Source organism: Leptonychotes weddellii, chromosome 11 (genome assembly GCF_054177405.1).
Source record: "Leptonychotes weddellii isolate Sample4059 chromosome 11, ASM5417740v2, whole genome shotgun sequence".
Taxonomy (NCBI): domain Eukaryota; kingdom Metazoa; phylum Chordata; class Mammalia; order Carnivora; family Phocidae; genus Leptonychotes; species Leptonychotes weddellii.
In genome coordinates, this window is record NC_138379.1 from 77094124 (window position 1) to 77111608 (window position 17485).

The 17485-nt window shown below is 45.2% G+C and overlaps 1 protein-coding gene across 5 annotated transcripts in view; it reads left to right on the forward strand.

Annotated features, from left to right (window-relative positions):
- HEPACAM (hepatic and glial cell adhesion molecule) overlaps positions 1-14980 on the forward strand; it is a 20071-nt gene extending 5091 nt beyond the window's left edge. The window contains exons 2-7 of one of the 5 annotated variants that reach the window (XM_081799196.1): positions 5421-5762; positions 6484-6765; positions 7045-7144; positions 7680-7921; positions 8052-8122; positions 8652-14980. In XM_081799196.1, coding sequence (XP_081655322.1) covers positions 5421-5762; positions 6484-6765; positions 7045-7144; positions 7680-7921; positions 8052-8122; positions 8652-8954 — 1340 coding nt within the window. In that variant the 3' untranslated portion in view covers positions 8955-14980. The remainder of the gene's footprint in view (positions 1-5420; positions 5763-6483; positions 6766-7044; positions 7145-7679; positions 7922-8051; positions 8123-8651) is intronic. The other 4 variants (XM_081799197.1, XM_081799198.1, XM_081799199.1 and 1 more) reach the window with 4 other exon arrangements.
- The last annotated feature ends 2505 nt before the right edge of the window (positions 14981-17485 follow it).

Genomic DNA, 17485 nt, shown 5'->3' on the forward strand with positions numbered 1-17485 from the left:
CCTCTAGAACCCTGTTTGTTTTTCAGAGTCCATCGTCTCTCATGGTTCGTCTACCCCTCCGATTTCCCCCGCTTCATTCTTCCCCTCCCGCTACCTTCTTCTTCTTTTTTTTTTTCTTAACATATATTGCATTATTTGTTTCAGAGGTACAGATCTGAGATTCAACAGTCTTGCACAATTCACAGCGCTTACCAGAGCATATACCCTCCCCAGTGTCTATCACCCAGTCACCCCATCCCTGCCACCCCACCCCCCACTCCAGCAACCCTCAGTTTATTTCCTGCAATTAAGGAGTAGAACTGCTGAGTTATGTGTGTGTGTTTAGCTTTAGTAGATATGGTCAAACAATTTTCAAAAGTGATTGTGTCAATCCACATTCCCACCAGCAGCTACAGATACCCTGCATCTTCACCAACAGTTGTGTCTTCTCTTTTTTATTTTAGTCATCCTAGTGAGTAGGAAGTGATATGAAATTACAGTTTAAAATTGCATTTCCATTATTACTATTAATGAAGTTCTATCTTTTTCATATCATTATTAGTCATTTTGATATCCTTCTTTGTGAAGTACCTCTTCTAAGTCTTTCGTGCTTTTTCTACTAAGTTTTCTGGATTTTTAAAAAATTATTGATTTGTAGGAGTTTAAGAAATATATTTTGGATACAAAATATCCTTTATAGGATACATGCCTTGCAAATATCTCTCACCCTGCAGCTTGCCTTTTCACTCTCTTAATGGTGTCTTTTGATGAACAGCTCTTAATTTCATTGTGTCCAATGTATCACTTCCTTCTGTTATGGGTACCACTCTTGTGTCCTGTCTAAGAAATCTGTGTCTGCCCTCAAGTCATGGAGATATTCTCCTATGTTTGCTTTTTTAAAAAAATATTGTTTTATGAATCATGGAACACCTCATCTAGAACTAATGATGTAATGTATGGGGATTAACATAAGAATAAAAAATAAAAATAAAAAAAATATTGTTTTACCTTTCACTTTAGATCCACAGTCCACCTAGAATTGATATTTGTGTAAGGTGTGAGGTAAGGATCAAGATTCATTTCTTTCCTATATGGCCTGGCACTATTTATTGGAAAAAGAATCCTTTCCCCAGAACACTGCAGCATACCTTTGTCATAAGTCGAGTGATCATATATAAGTTTATTTTTGGACTCTCTGTTCTATTCCACTGATCTGTTTGTCTATTCTTGTGCCCTATCACAAAGTTAACCTCCTAGGATTTTGATTGGTATTGTATTGAATTTATAAGTCAGTTTTGGAGAAATGACAGCTTAACAATAGTGCCTGTTCTGATCTAAAACAAGGAAAATCTCTATGTGCCATCTTAGTATCTATTAGCTAGATACACATTACTGAACATCTACACTCTTTAAAGTACAGATAAAACGGTACAAAGACCCTTCTCTTCCTGGATCCCAAGGGCCTTCTTCACAATTTCTGTTTCCTGGCTTTCTCCTGTGTTCCTGAGTGATTGACACTTAAAATGATTTCTCACTCGTGTTGGCCCTTGGAGGCCTCAACAGGATACTAACAAAAGAACACAACACGGTAACTTCAACAAGTATGTAATCAGTGGTACACCTATAGGACGGGGCAGAGGAGGGGGTTGTTCTCAGAGCATTGTCCCCTAGGAAGAACATTAAGAACCAAAATCAGAAAGCAAAATGTTTTCCTTTTAGAAAACCATGCTATGGGCCACCCTTGGATTCTTGTATGCAGTTCTGGTCACTGCACCTCAAAAAAGAAATAATAGAATTGAAGAAAGGCCAGAGAAGGGTATCTGTGATGGCCAAAGGGACTTCCTTGTGGTGACAGACCCAAACAAGACAAAAAACCCATAAAGAAGGATATAACTGCAGCCCACGGTGTTAGCGAGTATGGATTAGGTGTATAAAAACCAAATCCTAGAATATGTGTTTGGCATTGTCTCATTGACACTTTTAAAAGGAAAATTTCAGGCAAATACTGGTAAAAGGAAAACTGTGCCAAGCATAAAGGAGCATAGGAAAATAAGCAGATGATGGTTCCCTTAAAAGGAGAGGCTCTTAAGGGAACCCAGGGTTACTAGCATATACTTTCTCATATTTTAAAGCTTAACATTTCTTGGTTGTCACCGCTGGTCAAAATCCTCCTTGAGAGGGGCCACCTACCAGTATGACACAGTTTAACAGGTAAATCTTGCTGTGATGTCAATTTCCTTTTGTTCAGCCTCCAGTGGGAACAGAGACTTTCTACATAATGATGCCTCAGAGACTCAAGGACCATGATTAAGTTAATCGCTTCTCAAGGTTGAATAGCCCTAGTCCCTTTTATTTCCACTGTGGATTGTAGTTGTTATAGCCATTTCCTCATTTCTGTGTCCTGCTTTGGCTCCTGTCCCAGTTCTCTGTGTCCCTTGAAATTTGTGGAACCCTGAACTTAATACCAACTCCAATTTTGGCTAGAGTTTTTGGAAACAGTGTTTGCTCAGCAAAATACTCTGTTTGTCAGCTTCTCAGAAAGACTGCTCCATTCATTTCTGAACATGAGTACATGCATCCCTGCGACTCGTGGGCATACCTGTGTTCGCGTGCACGAGGAAGGTACCCACCCAGAGAAGGGTGAAGCCTAAGGCAATCCATATGCTGTAGCTTTTCCAATGTTTTTATGCAGAAGAATCAACTTTAAACTGACAGAAAGAACTGACCTGAGCTGGGAAGACATCACAAAAGGACCACTAGGACCTTGTAGGGAGCGACAGGAAATGGGGGAAGCTCAAGGGAGGGCCAGAGAAGATGGAAGGAAGGGGAATCTCTTCCACTTCTCCTTGGAGCTGGGACTGTCACTCCCTAGCCTCCTGGAAGGAGGAAATGAGAACCCTCAAAGTTTGATGCAGGACGGTTCTGCATCTACAACCCTCATGCGCTCATACCCCACTGCTTCCGACTGGGTCCTGAATAGAGGTTCCCCAACCATTTGCTCATCACCACCATGGCCTTTAATGAAACTCAATGACTTTTCTCAGGGCCACCTCAGGTCACACATTCCAAAGTCTATTTGCCTATCCAGGGAACTCTGAAAGCTTGCTTTTCTAAATCAAGCCAAGCCTGGGACCTAACTGTTGCTAGGCAGGAAATCCCATCTAAATAATCACAGAAACTCAGAGCTGGAAGAAGTCTTAAGTATTATGTGAGCAAATGGATTTCAGTCTGATACACAGAGCCAGAGGGATTCCTAGTAGTACCCCAAGTTATTGGGGAGGACAGGAGTCTGGTCCCCACCACCTCTTCTACTGAATCTGTGAGCCAGAACTAGATTTTGTTTTCATTTTTATACATGGTTTTATGGGAACAACAATATCTTTAATAAAAAATATTTGAAAATATTTGATTTTGTCCATTATACCTCCCCCAAATCAAGACTCCTCTCGATAACAAGCATAGGGGTCTCTGGGTGACTCAGTCGGTTAAGCCACTGGCTCTTGTTTTCAGCTCAGGTCGTGAGATCAAGCCCCTCATTGGGCTCCGTGCTCGGGGGTGGAGGGGGGGGAGTCTGCTTGAGATTCTCTACCTCTGCCCCGCCCCTGCTCTCTCGCGTGCTCTCTCTCCTCAAATAAATAAATAAATCTTTAAAAAATAACAAGCATATCATATTCATACATATGGACGTTTTAATCATTCAAATAGTCTCTTCCACTTTTAAAGTTTTATGATTCTAACATACCTGGCAGGTCATGGATCACAGAATGTCAGAGCTAAAAAGGACCCTTGTGATCATCTGGCCCCACAACCTCATTATACAGAGGAGTAAACTGAGGCACAGAGAGGTGAAAGAATAGCAATGGGCCTTTCCTCCATCCCTTCCAAAGGTGACGAGCTCACTCTTTAACAAAGAACTTGTTTCAAAAATGGACTGAATAGGTTTATTACATTTGCTTTGATCTCCACAACTCACCTTTTAAATTAATTCCCTCCTGGCTTGGTCTGGGTCCTCTGAGCACAAGTAGAAGAATAAGGAAGGGAAAGGTACAACCTAACTTCCCCAAATTTAAACAACAGTAGCAGAATGGGAGAGTGGGAGAAAGAATGAGGGAACTTCAGAGGCAGTGACCATCAGAGAGAGCAGCCGGGGGTGCAGGGGGACTGAGAACCTGACCTGTAAGTGTCTGTTCAGGTAAACTCAGCCCTGCTCCCAGCTGACATCCTCTCCAGAAGACCGTCTTTGGGTGGTCATATTGCTCTACAAGGCCATGTAACACCAATGAATGGCATCTGTTCAGGCCCCGAAACCCCCTAAGAGACCTCTGAAATATGGGACGCATCTCTAGATGGGGCAACCATTTGACAAGATGGTAAAATCCCAGAATGGCAGGGCTGACAAATGGATGTAACATCAAGTTTGCCACTCATTTTACCTACCTGAGTCCCAAACAGGTAAGTGACTTCTCCTAGGTCCTAAGTCAACAATAAGGGCCCAGGTCTCTGATGTTCACTCTTGTGTTCTCTCCACCACACAACAATAACTGATGTATGTATTGTGCTTTTCCATTGTGAACCTGATAAGGCAGTTGTTCCTGTTGTTGCTCATATCCTGATTTTCTAAATGAGAAGAATGAGGCCTAGAACGATGGCTTGCCTAGGTCCACATAGGCTGTAGGTGGTGGAGCCCAATCTTACAAGGCCTTCTGATTCCAAACTCTTTGTTCTGCCCATCCCAAATCCCTCTTCTATAGGGGTTGCATGTTGGACTGGGTGTATTTCTAAAACCAACTACTCAGCTGCAGAACTCTTTGGCCCCAGGTAGGCCTAGTAAAGTGTTCCATGCAGCGGGGGCAAGGAGAGAGGAGACTCTTGGTATGAATGAAGAATGGTCTAATTGTCTTCTGGCCCCTAAACTTCCCCTTCATTGGCACTGCCTTGTGACACACTCCCTTCTTTATGAATCTCTCTTCCCATGCTTCTCCATTCCTTACTTTCCCAATCCCCAATCAAGAAGCAAACCCGACAAATTCACCCTGAGGTCCATCTTTGTCCGTTTTGCTCACTGATATATCCCAAGGGCAGAACGGTACCTGGCACGTGGGAAGTACTCAATCAATGTTTCTGTGAATGGAGCATAGAGTGCGTGGGTTAGCTGGAGGTCTTCCTCAAGAGGAAGGCGGTGGAGAAAACCGCCAGAGGCAGAGAGCCAGCGAGAAGAAGGACTGAGGGCAATGCGATGGGTGTGAGGGGTGATGGAGGATCAGAGGGGCCCAGAGCTATCATGGGAGAGGAGATGGCATCAAAGTGTAAGAAGGAAGGACTGACAGGAGGTGAAGAGCCCAGAGGGTGAGGCATGAAGACATCTGAGGACGTAAAGGAGGCAGAGGGGTAGGGAGCCGAGGGCCTGACATTGCCCTCTCCCCGTGGGCCTCTGTCCACAGAGCCGCTGGAGGGGGTGAACATCACCAGCCCGGTGCGCCTGATCCATGGCACGGTGGGGAAGCCCGCCCTGCTCTCTGTGCAGTACAGCAGCACCAGCAGCGACAAGCCCGTGGTGAAGTGGCAGCTGAAGCGGGACAAGCCAGTGACCGTGGTACAGTCCATCGGCACAGAGGTCATTGGCACCCTACGGCCTGACTACCGAGACCGCATCCGCCTCTTCGAAAATGGCTCCCTGCTTCTCAGTGACCTGCAGCTGGCCGACGAGGGCACCTATGAGGTTGAGATCTCCATCACGGACGACACGTTCACTGGGGAGAAGACCATCAACCTCACTGTGGATGGTAAGGTGCTCTGACAGGGAAGGAGGCGGGGCCGGTACCTGGGATTAGGGGAGGGTCTGCCCAATGCGCTGGCCAGATCCCGGGAACACCAACACGGAAGCCGCTTGGGAGCTGAGAGTGAGACAGTCGGGCATTAGAAGTTGGCAGGCAGGACACGCAAACGCGTATAGAGTGCTTACTAAGTGCCAAAAACTATTCTAAGTGTTTTGCATATCTTGACTCATTTAATGCTGATAATAATGTAGGCATAGTTAATATAATTATCCCCATTTTGTAGATGCAGAAACTGAGGCACAAAGAGGTTGACTAACTTTCCCAAGGTCATGCAGCTAGTACGAGATAGAGCCAATATTGGAACCCAGACATTTGGAACCTGGGTTTAGCCCAACTGAAATATGTTCCAGGCTGGGCCAGTTTAAGACATCCTGAAAAGGCATTTGAGAAGAAGGAAGGGAAGGTCCGTGAGGGCAGGGACCATGGCTGTCTTACTCAGCATTGTACCCTCTGTACTTAGTAGATGCTCAACAAATAATTGGTAAAGAAATGAATGAATGAATGAATGAATGAGTGGATGATGGGGAAAGATCGGACTGAGGATCCCCGAAGGGCCTCTCAGACCACAAATCGAGTTGCGACATGTTGCAAGGCAGGGAGTTACGAAGGGGAGGGGAGACGCTGTTTGGCCCCTGGCTCACAGCACCCCCCCCCCCCGGGGACTCAGTGCCCATTTCCAGGCCACAGGTATTAGTGGCTTCCACCACGGTGCTGGAGCTCAGCGAGGCCTTCACCCTGAACTGCTCGCACGAGAATGGCACCAAGCCCAGCTACACCTGGCTGAAGGATGGCAAACCCCTCCTCAATGACTCGAGAATGCTCCTGTCCCCTGACCACAAGGTGCTCACCATCACCCGTGTGCTCATGGAGGACGATGACCTGTACAGCTGTGTGGTGGAGAACCCCATCAGCCAGGGCCGCAGCCTGCCCATCAAGATCACCGTATACAGTGAGTCTCCCTGTCTGCTCGCCCTCAGGACTCCAAATCCCGAGAGGCGGGCGCTGTGAGGGACTAAGGACATCCCAGACAGAGTGCAGGGATGAGAAGCAGGGATGGGCCAGCTCTCCACGGAAGCCAGCAACAGGTGGGAAGTGGGCTCAGCAAGCTCCACCACGGACCAGCCATGCTGCACAGGGCTCCTTTTCTCTTCCTTCTGCTGCAGGAGCTCTCCTCACCAGACTTGTTGCCCCTCTGAAGTCTCTCCCACCTCTCTGCCTCTCTCCCCAGGAAGAAGCTCCCTCTACATCATCTTGTCCACAGGAGGCATCTTCCTCCTTGTGACCTTGGTGACAGTCTGTGCCTGCTGGAAACCCTCCAAAAAGTCTGGGTAACTCTTCAAGTTCCACACCCTGAGCACCCTAATCCTTCAATCCATCCCCACCCCAAGCTCTAGTCTTAGTCTCTTAAAGACCTATCCCCCCCCCCCCAGGGCCCTGCACCTCTTCCCGGGAGATCCATTTTAGCCTTGCATGTGTTGCGTATGGACCTATATTCTGTGCTCACAACCCCCAAAAGCCCCAGCGCTGAAACAATGGTTTCGCTTAGGGCACCTTTTGTGGGCCACCACGGTGGTTGTGGTTAATGAACTGCCTTTTAAGTGTGATTATCCACAGTTTACAGATAATAACACAGACTCAGATGGGTTCAGTGACTTGCCCGTGATGTCAGCCACAGACTCAGGACACAAACCTAGATGCGACTCATTCCAAAGCTCACCGACTATTGCCACTCCCACTGCGCCCAGCCCATCCTGTTACAAGGCCTCTTTTACTGCCACGAGATTGCACTTGTGACACTGCCCCCAGGCCGTCTCCTGCTCACACGCAACAACTCTGTTCAGAGGATGCTGGGTTGATTTGCAGGAAGAAGAGGAAGCTGGAGAAGCAAAGCTCCCTGGAATATATGGACCAGAATGATGACCATCTGAAACCAGAAGGTGAGCTCCCAGCCACCCACTCACTCATCCCATCGTCACTCAGATCAGTGGGCTGCTGGGAAAAGGCAGAACTGGGCCACAAGGAAGCCAGCTCTGCAGGGCCCCTTCCTCCACCAAGTGCACGAAGACTGCAGAGCAGGGAGAGGTGCGGCCAAGGTAGGACCCCAGGTATTCTGGATCCTTTGGTGGAGGTTGTGGCGGGGCCATACTGGCCACTTGGGGAGCAAAGAGTGTAGGTGCTGGCTGGTGGAAAGGGCTCCGTACTGGGCCAGCCACCCCCATTCTTCGCCCTGTGCAGCAGATACCCTCCCACGAGGCAGCGAGCAGGAGCGGAAGAACCCCATGGCACTGTATATCCTGAAAGACAAGGTGAGCATACTTGTGCTGGTGTCCCCACAAATACACAGCGAGCCCTACCACGTTCTGGTGCTCCATAGCCATACCATCTCTTTATAGCATTCAGACGAACCCTGAGAAATATTTGTGTCACCCGCACTTTAGGGCTTAGAAAAATAAGGTTGACAGAGGTGAAATGACTTGCCCGGTATCAAACAAGTAAATACACATTAAGTGGCAGATCTAGGCTTCAAACCTAGGTCTCTGGATACCAACTCTGGTGATTTCCCCACTGTTCTACAACTAAGTCTGTCCCAGGCTGTCCAAGACAAGGGGGAAGAGGAGAATAAGGGGACAGAGCACTCAAGTTAATGCATTGCTGCCTTTACCGAGCACCTGTTACGGGCCAGACACCGTGCTAAGGGTCTGTGTGGCCAGAAAAACCAGACCTCTGTCTGCCGCCTTCCACCAGGTGGGAGGGTGGAGGGAAGCCTGCCCCTTCAGCTCGGTGTGCCCCGCGCCCCGCACTGGGCGCTCACCCCCGCGGCGCGTGTCCTTGCAGGACTCCCCGGAGCCCGAGGAGAACCCCGCCCCGGAGCCTCGGAGCGCGACTGAGCCCGGCCCGCCGGGCTACTCCGTGTCGCCGGGCGTACCCGGCCGCTCCCCGGGGCTGCCCATCCGCTCGGCCCGCCGCTACCCGCGCTCCCCGGCGCGCTCCCCCGCCACCGGCCGGACGCACACGTCGCCGCCCCGGGCCCCGAGCTCGCCCGGCCGCTCGCGCAGCGCCTCGCGCGCACTGCGGACTGCGGGCGTGCACCTGATCCGCGAGCAAGACGAGGCCAGCCCGGTGGAGATCAGCGCCTGAGCCGCCTCGGCACCCCCGGGGGATGGGGGGGCGCCCAGCAAAGCGGCCGGTGCCCGGAGAAGGCGGGGGAGCGCGGCCGCCGCCGCCGCCGCCGCCAGGGACCAGGGGAGGTCCCCGCGGCGGCGCGTGGGTCTCGCGTGGGTCTCGCGTGGGGGCCAGCGTGAGCATGCGCGGGTGGGGGGCGCAGTGGGGCAGCCAGGAGTGGCTCAGGTGGTGAAAGCGGGCCGCATTTGCTCCTGGTTCACCGGCTGTGTTCTCAGTGGGTATGGGTTGTGCCCTCTTAGGACCATATAGATTCTTAAATTTCTGGCCCAATCCCCCAAGGGTCTTATGGAAACTAACATCAGTAACCTAACCCCCGTGACTATCCTGTGCCCTTCCTAGGGAGCTCTGTGCTTCCCACCCACCTTCCCTCCGAATGAACGCCTGGTTCCCGGGACACTTTATTGACACGCTCAGATTAGAGAGGCCACTTACCCAAAAGGAACAACTGTCCTAAACTAAGGGGAAGTCAGATGCCGGTTACTGGGTGTACAGAGGACTGTTCTGAGAATCCGGGAAACCACTGTGAAGGCAGTGCCTTATAGCACCCTTCTCTGGGCACCTGGTACCTGGGTATGTACCAGTTGGTGAGGCAGGAGTCAAGTTCATTCCTTTGACCCCTGACCTGCGCCCTAGCAAGGGCAAAGAATTCAAGCCTCCAGTGCTTGGCCTCCTCCCAAAGCCTCCCTCAGTGGCAACCAAGCCTTCTTTCCTTCTCTATTCCTATAAAGAAGGGGATTCTCCCTCCCGTGACCCACAGGATCAAGTGAAGAACTTTTTCTGAAACCCTCACACCTATGCCTTCTCCCTGGCTTCCTTACAAAATGAGACTTTTAAACAATCATTATCCCTGGGAAAGGTCCTTGGGCTTCCTTCAGCTGTAAGAGAATAAGGTTCCAGTCTGCAGAGTAATGGTAGGGAAGGGGAGGAGGAGGAGGTTTGTTGCTCCCCAGGACAGCAGGGAGACAAGATCCAACCCTTGGCCTCCAGGCTCCCACCTGCCCTGCTCCCAGATGCTTGGATCCCAGGAGATAGGACAAGGGCAGACTTCTTAATCACACAAACATAGAATACAGAGAGGTCGAGCCACTGCGTTGCCAGACCATGCCATGTCACCGCCTCTTGAACAGTTTGCAGGACAGACAATAATCTGTGTGAGGAGTGAGGGCAATTAAAAAGCTGTAAGAGAAGTAAGGACCTCTGTGTTCTAACCTCTCTTCCCTGATGCCTGTAGGGGTCCTTGCATCCCTGGCCCCTCCCCAACCTCCTAAGCTCCAGCCCTGACTCTCCACCATCCCACAGAGAAACTCCTGTGTCTCCCACCACTCCACACTGAGGCAGGTTTTTTTGTTCCAGCCCCAAGGGCAACAGCATTTCTAATTGGCCCCCTTCACCCTTATCTCGACAGCATGCCCCTCCCAGCTCCCTGTCTCTATGCCCTTCTCCAGGCTCCTTGAGCAGTTGTGCCTTTGCAGCTTTCCCTCCTTAGCCAGAACTCTTCCCCTAGCTTCCCCAGGTGCCTCATCCCGAATAAGATCATGCCTACAGAGGAAAGTTGCTCAGGCAGGTGGGAGATGCAGGACTTGGTGAAGGAGTGCAGGCTGCTTAGGCTTGGGAGGCAGGGTTGAAGTGAGGGGAAGACGAGAGCATGCTGTACCCTATGCCCTGGTGCTGAATCCCTGAGGGGCCAGCTTCCCAGGCTCAAGCCAAACCTGCCTTAAATCTTGGGGGGTAAGTAAGGAAGTGGTTTTGTTTTTGTTTTGTTTTGTTTGATCTTCATCTTTGTATTACCAGCATCTAGCAGAGTGCCTAGCGCATACCGGATGCTCAATAAACTTTTGATGAAATGAAATGACAACTTTATTGCACTTAAGCGAGGAGAACAAAACAAGCAGCTTAAAAATGCCAGTCATTTCCCTTTTCCTTTTTCTTCTCATCTTCCTTCATCATCCTTCACCCTCTTTGCAAATCCCAAGTTGTCCACTCCAAAATCATCATTCACTCACCTATCATTTATTCATTCATTCATTCATTCATTCATTCATTCCAGTGCTCTTTCATTTATTCAACAAACGTGTTTATCTACCTTGGACTAGGTCCTGTGTGAGACACTGGGGAAATAGTATAACTATACCATGACCCCTACCCAGAAGACAGTCCCATGGAGGAAGACAGATGAGTAAGCCGGTTATTATTATACAGTGAGGAAAATGCCATGACTGAAGTAGCTAGAGCATGTTCTGAGAGCATGTAAGAGCATCATCTAACCAGGGATTGTCAGCAAAAGTATCTTGGAGAACAGGCTTGAACTTAGTCTTAGAGAGATTAGTTAATCAGGTGAAAAACAGGATGAAAGGAACATATTCCAGGGAAAAGGAGCAGCATGTATAAAAACTTGCAAGTATAAGGTGAGTCCAGACTACATAGCACTCATAAAATGTGGATTACCCAGGAGCAAATGTTTATTTTAGCACTGTAATGGAAGACTAGACCTGGGCCAGTGGCAGGGTAGGGGAGCTGAGGCTGAGGCTCCTGGATTAAGTTCGTATCCTAGAAGGGGGTCCCAAGCTCCCAAAATAAAAATGCGAATCTTCTCTGGAGAAAAGCATCTCCTAAAATTTTCAAAGATTAAGATCAACCAAAGATGACCATGAAAGGATATAAACACAGAAGGAAACAAATCACCATGAGTGAGAGTCAGCAGATAGAAGAAGTAGTAGATTTAGACCCCTAAGGCCCACAGATATTGAAATTATCAGATGTAGAATATAAAATAACTATGAAATGTTTGAAGAGATGAAAGACAAAATTATAGAAATGAACAAGCAGCAAGAGACTGTTGAAAGTGACCAAAGTTGAATAGCAACAAAAAAGAACTGTTGTAAATAAAAATAGAACTGATTGAAATAAAAATGTAAATGAGAAAATTAAACAGCACATTAAGTAGAGTTGAAGAGAGTTAGTTCAATTGGAAGATGTATCTGAAGAAATGTTTCAGAGTAAGGCACAGACCAAGAAAGAGATGAGAAATATGAAAAAGAGAGTAAGGGATACTCAGATATATAGCATATATTTTGTCAAGAGCTCAAAGGGGAGAATAGACAGATGGAGGAGAGACAATATTTTAAGAGTAATAACTGAAGTTTTTGTAGAACTCAGGATAAATGTAAATATACATATATAGGAAGGTTATTAACATAGAAGATAAATTTAAAAATTTCCACACTTACACAAAATGTAGTAAAATGAGAGTATACCAAAGACAAAGAGAAGATATTAAAGGCATCCAGAGAGAGAAAGATGGATCTTGCATGTTTAGACAACAATAATAGAAATCATTAGAAAGTAGAGTAGTATCTTCAAAATAATGGGCACAAATAACTATTAACCCAGAATATTGTACCTAGCCAAGCAATCTTCCAAATATGAGAATAAAATAAAGGTATTATCTGATGAACAAAAACTACAGTTTACCGGGACACCTGGGTGGCTCAGTTGGTTAAGCATCTGCCTTCCACTCAGATCATGATCCCGGGGTCCTGGGATTGAGTCCTGCATCAGGCTCCTTACTCAGCAAGGAGCCTGTTTCTCCCTCTGCCTGTCACTCCCCCTGCTTGTTCTCTTTCTCTCTCTCTTTCTCTCCTCCCTCTCTCTCTGACAAATAAATAAAAATCTTAAAAAAAAAAAAACAACAACTACAGTTTACCATCAATACTATAAGAACTCCTAAAGGACATCGTTTGGGAAGAGGAAAAAGCAAGATTTGAGATACAGGAAAGAATGGTGGGTAAATAGGGAGACAAATCTAAATAGTGCCTTATAAAATGATAGTATCTAATTTGTACTTCCAAAACCTGACAAATAAAATACAGGAAAATGACAGCATATAAATTGGGAGGGGGATTATTCTAATGAAACTATTACAGGGTCCGTGAATTCTTTGGAGAAGGAAGGATGGTTAAGATACTAACTTCAGATTTTATTAAATATTCAAGGGAACCTTATCAGGGTAACCACTTAAAGAATAAAATGAAAGAGGGGCGCCTGGGTGGCTCAGTTGGTTAAGCGACTGCCTTCGGCTCGGGTCATGATCCTGGAGTCCCGGGATCGAGTCCCGCATCGGGCTCCCTGCTCAGCAGGGAGTCTGCTTCTCCCTCTGATCCTCCCCCCTCTCATGCTCTCTCTCTCTGTCTCATTCTCTCTCTCAAATAAATAAATAAAATCTTAAAAAAAAAAAAGAATAAAATGAAAGAATTGGTATAAGTTCCAAACCAATAGGAAGGGGGAAAAGAATAAAGAAACAAACACAAACTCAATTTTTTAAGCCAAGAAAAAAGAAAAAATAAACACAGAAAAAGTGAGACAATAGGAAGCCAAATATAAGATGGTAGAAACAAGGCTAAATTATAAATAAATTGTAAATGACCTAAATTCATCAGCTAAAATACAATCTGTTGGATTATATTTTTAATAATCCAGCCATATGCTATTTAAATGAAATACACCCAAAACAAAGATTTGCAAAAGTTGAAAATAAAGTAACGGAAAAAGATATGCCAGGCAAATAGCAAGCAAGAGGAAGCTGGGATAACTATTAACTATAACCACAAGACAGGGCGCCTGGGTGGCTCAGTTGGTTGAGCAACTGCCTTCGGCTCAGGTCATGATCCTGGAGTCCCGGGATCGAGTCCCGCATCGGGCTCCCTGCTCGGCGGGGAGTCTGCTTCTCCCTCTGACCCTCCTCCCTCTCATGCTCTCTGTCTCTCATTCTCTCTCTCTCAAATAAATAAATAAAATCTTTAAAAAAAAAAAAAACTATAACCACAAGACAAATGGACTTTGGGACAAAAAGCCTAATTAGTGGGTTGACCTTATGTCCTGTTTGCCTGAGACAGCCTGGTTTACTCCTGTTATCCTAGCAACAACTAGTATGCCCTTTGACTCCCAAAAGTATCCCAATTAAATAGATAGCCTCCTTTAATATTAGGACTAAGTGAGGTGCCTTGAATTTGAGTGCAAATAATTTATTTCAGGAAACACCAGTAGAGTAGTAAGGAAGTGGATCAGGAAAGCGATCAAAGTCAGTAAAGGACATGTTATCAAGCCAGTTAATACTGTGGGAAACTGGAGCTCAGTACTATGGGGGAAGCTGGGAGAACGGTGTTGAAATCAGATTTTAGATAAACAGATTTCAGGATAATCCCAACTGAAAGGCAAGGCAACTGGGGTACTGATCTGCCAAATCTCCATGCATCATGAGTTTAGGACCCCTTCTAGGGCCTTAGCTCCTGGTGCTTCCAGCTTGCCCTGCATGTGTCCAGATATGGTCTCCAAACAGAAAGCAGCCTTCAGCATAGAGGTAAATTCCGAAGAATTATAAATGGAGCCTCAATAGTGTCTGCTACAGAGGGTAACTACAGAATAATAAAGATTTATTTCACCAGAAAAAAAAATTAAAATTGAATTGTGTGTATCTAATTAACCTCAAAATATATGAAATGCATATATATGTATATATGTATGTATCACATCTTCTTTATCCATCCATCCATCCATTGATGAAAATATGGAAACAGGTTGTTCCCGTATCTTGGCTATTGTGAATAATGCTGCAATGAACATGGGACTGCAGATATCTTTATGAGATCTGGATTTCAATTCTTTTGGCTATATACCCAGAGGTGAGATTGCTGGGTCATATAGTAGTTCTATTTTTAATTTTTTTAAAGAACCTTCATACTGTTTTCATACAGTGGCTCTAGCAATTCCCATTCCCACTGATAGTGCACTGGGGTTACGCTTTCTCCATACCCTCATCATCCCTTGTCTTCTTGATGACAACTATCCTAACTGATGTGAGGCGGTATGTTATTGTGGCTTTGATTTGCACTTCCCTGATAAACCACGGTTTATCCATTCACCTACTGAAGGACACCTGGGTTACTTCCAAGTTTTGACTATTATGAATAAAACTGCTACAAACATCTGTGTGCAGATTTTTGTGTGGACATAAGTTTTCAACTCCTTTGGGTAAATACCAAGAATGCAAGAATAATTTGAAAACAGAAAATCATGGGGCGCCTGGGTGGCTCAGTCAGTTAAGCATCCAATTCTTGGTTTTGGCTCTGTTCGTGATCTCAGGGTGGTGATCTCAGGGTCACTGAAGGACTCGGAGCTCAGCAGGGAGTCTGCTTCCCCTCTCCCTCTCCTTCTGCCCCTCCCTCTGCTCTTGCGCTCTCTCTCTCTCACACAAATAAATAAATAAATCTTTAAAAAATAAAAAATTCATAGAATTTATTCCCCACATTAACAGATTAAAAGAGACAAACTATCTCAATAGATGCCCAAAAAACCCTTGTAGAATTTAATACTTAATCACGACCAAAAGCTCTTAACAAACTAGAAATAAAAGAACACTTTAAAAAAAAAAAAGGACACTTTTGAAACCTGATAAATAGTATCTACAAAAACCAACAGCAACCCTCATTCTTAACGGTGAAACATTAGAAGAATTCTTTTTTAAATGAAGAAGGAAACAAAGAGACCCACGGTCACTCTCTGTAGTCAACACAGTCCTGGCAATGCAGGAAAGAAACAAAAAGGTATAAAGATGGGAAATAAAAAACCAAAAATGTCATATTTGGATTATATGCTTTCCTACATAGACAACTCAAAAGAATTGACAAACTTTGAGACATAATATCAAGGCATCTCAGTTCTTGATTGCTTTGTAATGAACCAATCCAAAATTGAGTGACTTAAAAGAGCAGCTATTTTATTCCATCGCAATTCCTTGTGTCAGCAGTTTGCGTTGGACTTGCTGGGTGATTCACTTGCTGGTGCCATGAGGTCACTTGTGTGACCACATCATCTGCTATCTTGAACTGGATCTGGGTGCCTAAGATGGCCTCACCTGCATGTCTGCTGATTGATACGGGTGGTTGGTTAGTAGGTCTAGGGATCCTCAGCTAGAATAGCTCATCTCTACTCCATGTTGCTAAACTGAGCTTCTTCACATAGTAGTCTCAGAGCGGTGTTTCAAAAGGTCAAAAGCATATACACAACTAATGAATCATTGAACACTACACCAAAAATTAATGATGTACTATATGCTGGATAAATGAACACTAAAAAAAAAAAAAAAAAAAAAAGGTCAAGAGCAGAAGCTGCAAGCCCTCTAGAGGCTTAGACTTGAATGTTCCACACATCACATCACTTCCACTGTATTCCGTTAGTCAGAGCAATTCACAAGGCCAGCTGAGTTTCAGGGTGTTAAGGAAAAGATCCTACTTCTTTGTGGGAGGGGTGACAAGTATTGCAAAAGGACAAGTATACAGGATGGTGGGGATTACTGCAACTATCTTTGCTTAACAAGTCAGCTAAAGGGCGCCTGGGTGGCTCAGTTGGTTAAGCGACTGCCTTCGCCTCAGGTCATGATCCTGGAGTCCCGGGATCGAGTCCCGCATCGGGCTCCCTGCTCGGCAGGGAGTCTGCTTCTCCCTCTGACCCTCCTCCCTCTCATGCTCTCTGTCTCTCATTCTCTCTCTCTCAAATAAATTAAAAAAATCTTTAAAAAAAAAAACAAGTCAGCTAAAAACACATTTAACAAAATGTGGGTAATATCTATACAGAGCAAAATTGAAAACTATTGAAAGAAATGAAGGAAGAGCAAAATAAAGTGAGAGGTATATATGTTCATGAATAGGAAGACTTAATGTTATAAAATGCCAGTTCTTCTTATATATTCAATCAGGTCCACGAGGTTTTCAAGGAACTTGACCAGCTGAAGCCCTAAGTAGAGCCAAGACACGTCTAAAAAAGAAGGGGGGATGACTTACCCTACTAGATATCAAAATTTATTAGACAGCTCTAGTAATTGAGACAATGTGATGTTCACACAGGAATAGGCAAAAGGCCAATGAAACAAGCTAAATATATATGGGCATTTGATGTATAACAAGGAATCATTGCAAGTCACTAAATAAGAAGTACTGGGAGTATTGTTGACTATCTGAAAAAATATATATATATGTACATAAGCCATATAAAATAATCAATTAGTGATAGATCAATGACTTAAATGTGAGATTTTTGTACTTTCAGAAGAAAATATGGGAGAATATCTTTTTGGCTTTAGTATAAAAGAGGTTTTTTTTCAAAAATGGAAAGAATACACTAAACATAAAAATAAATATATCTACAATAAAATTAAGAACATCTGTTACACTATAAAGAAAGAGAAAATAGAAGGCCAAGCTTGTTTTTGCAACATCTCTAATCCACAAAGAATTATTATCCAGCTTATATAAAACTCCTGAAAGTTATTGAGAAAAAGACAAATAAGTAGTAAAAAAATGAACCAAAGATAGAAACAAATACTTCCCAGAAGAGAAAAGGCAAATGGGGAGTAAACACTTGAAAAAGTGTTCAGCTTTATTATTTAATCAGGCAAATGCAAATTAAGAGAATAATAAAATATTATTTTACAT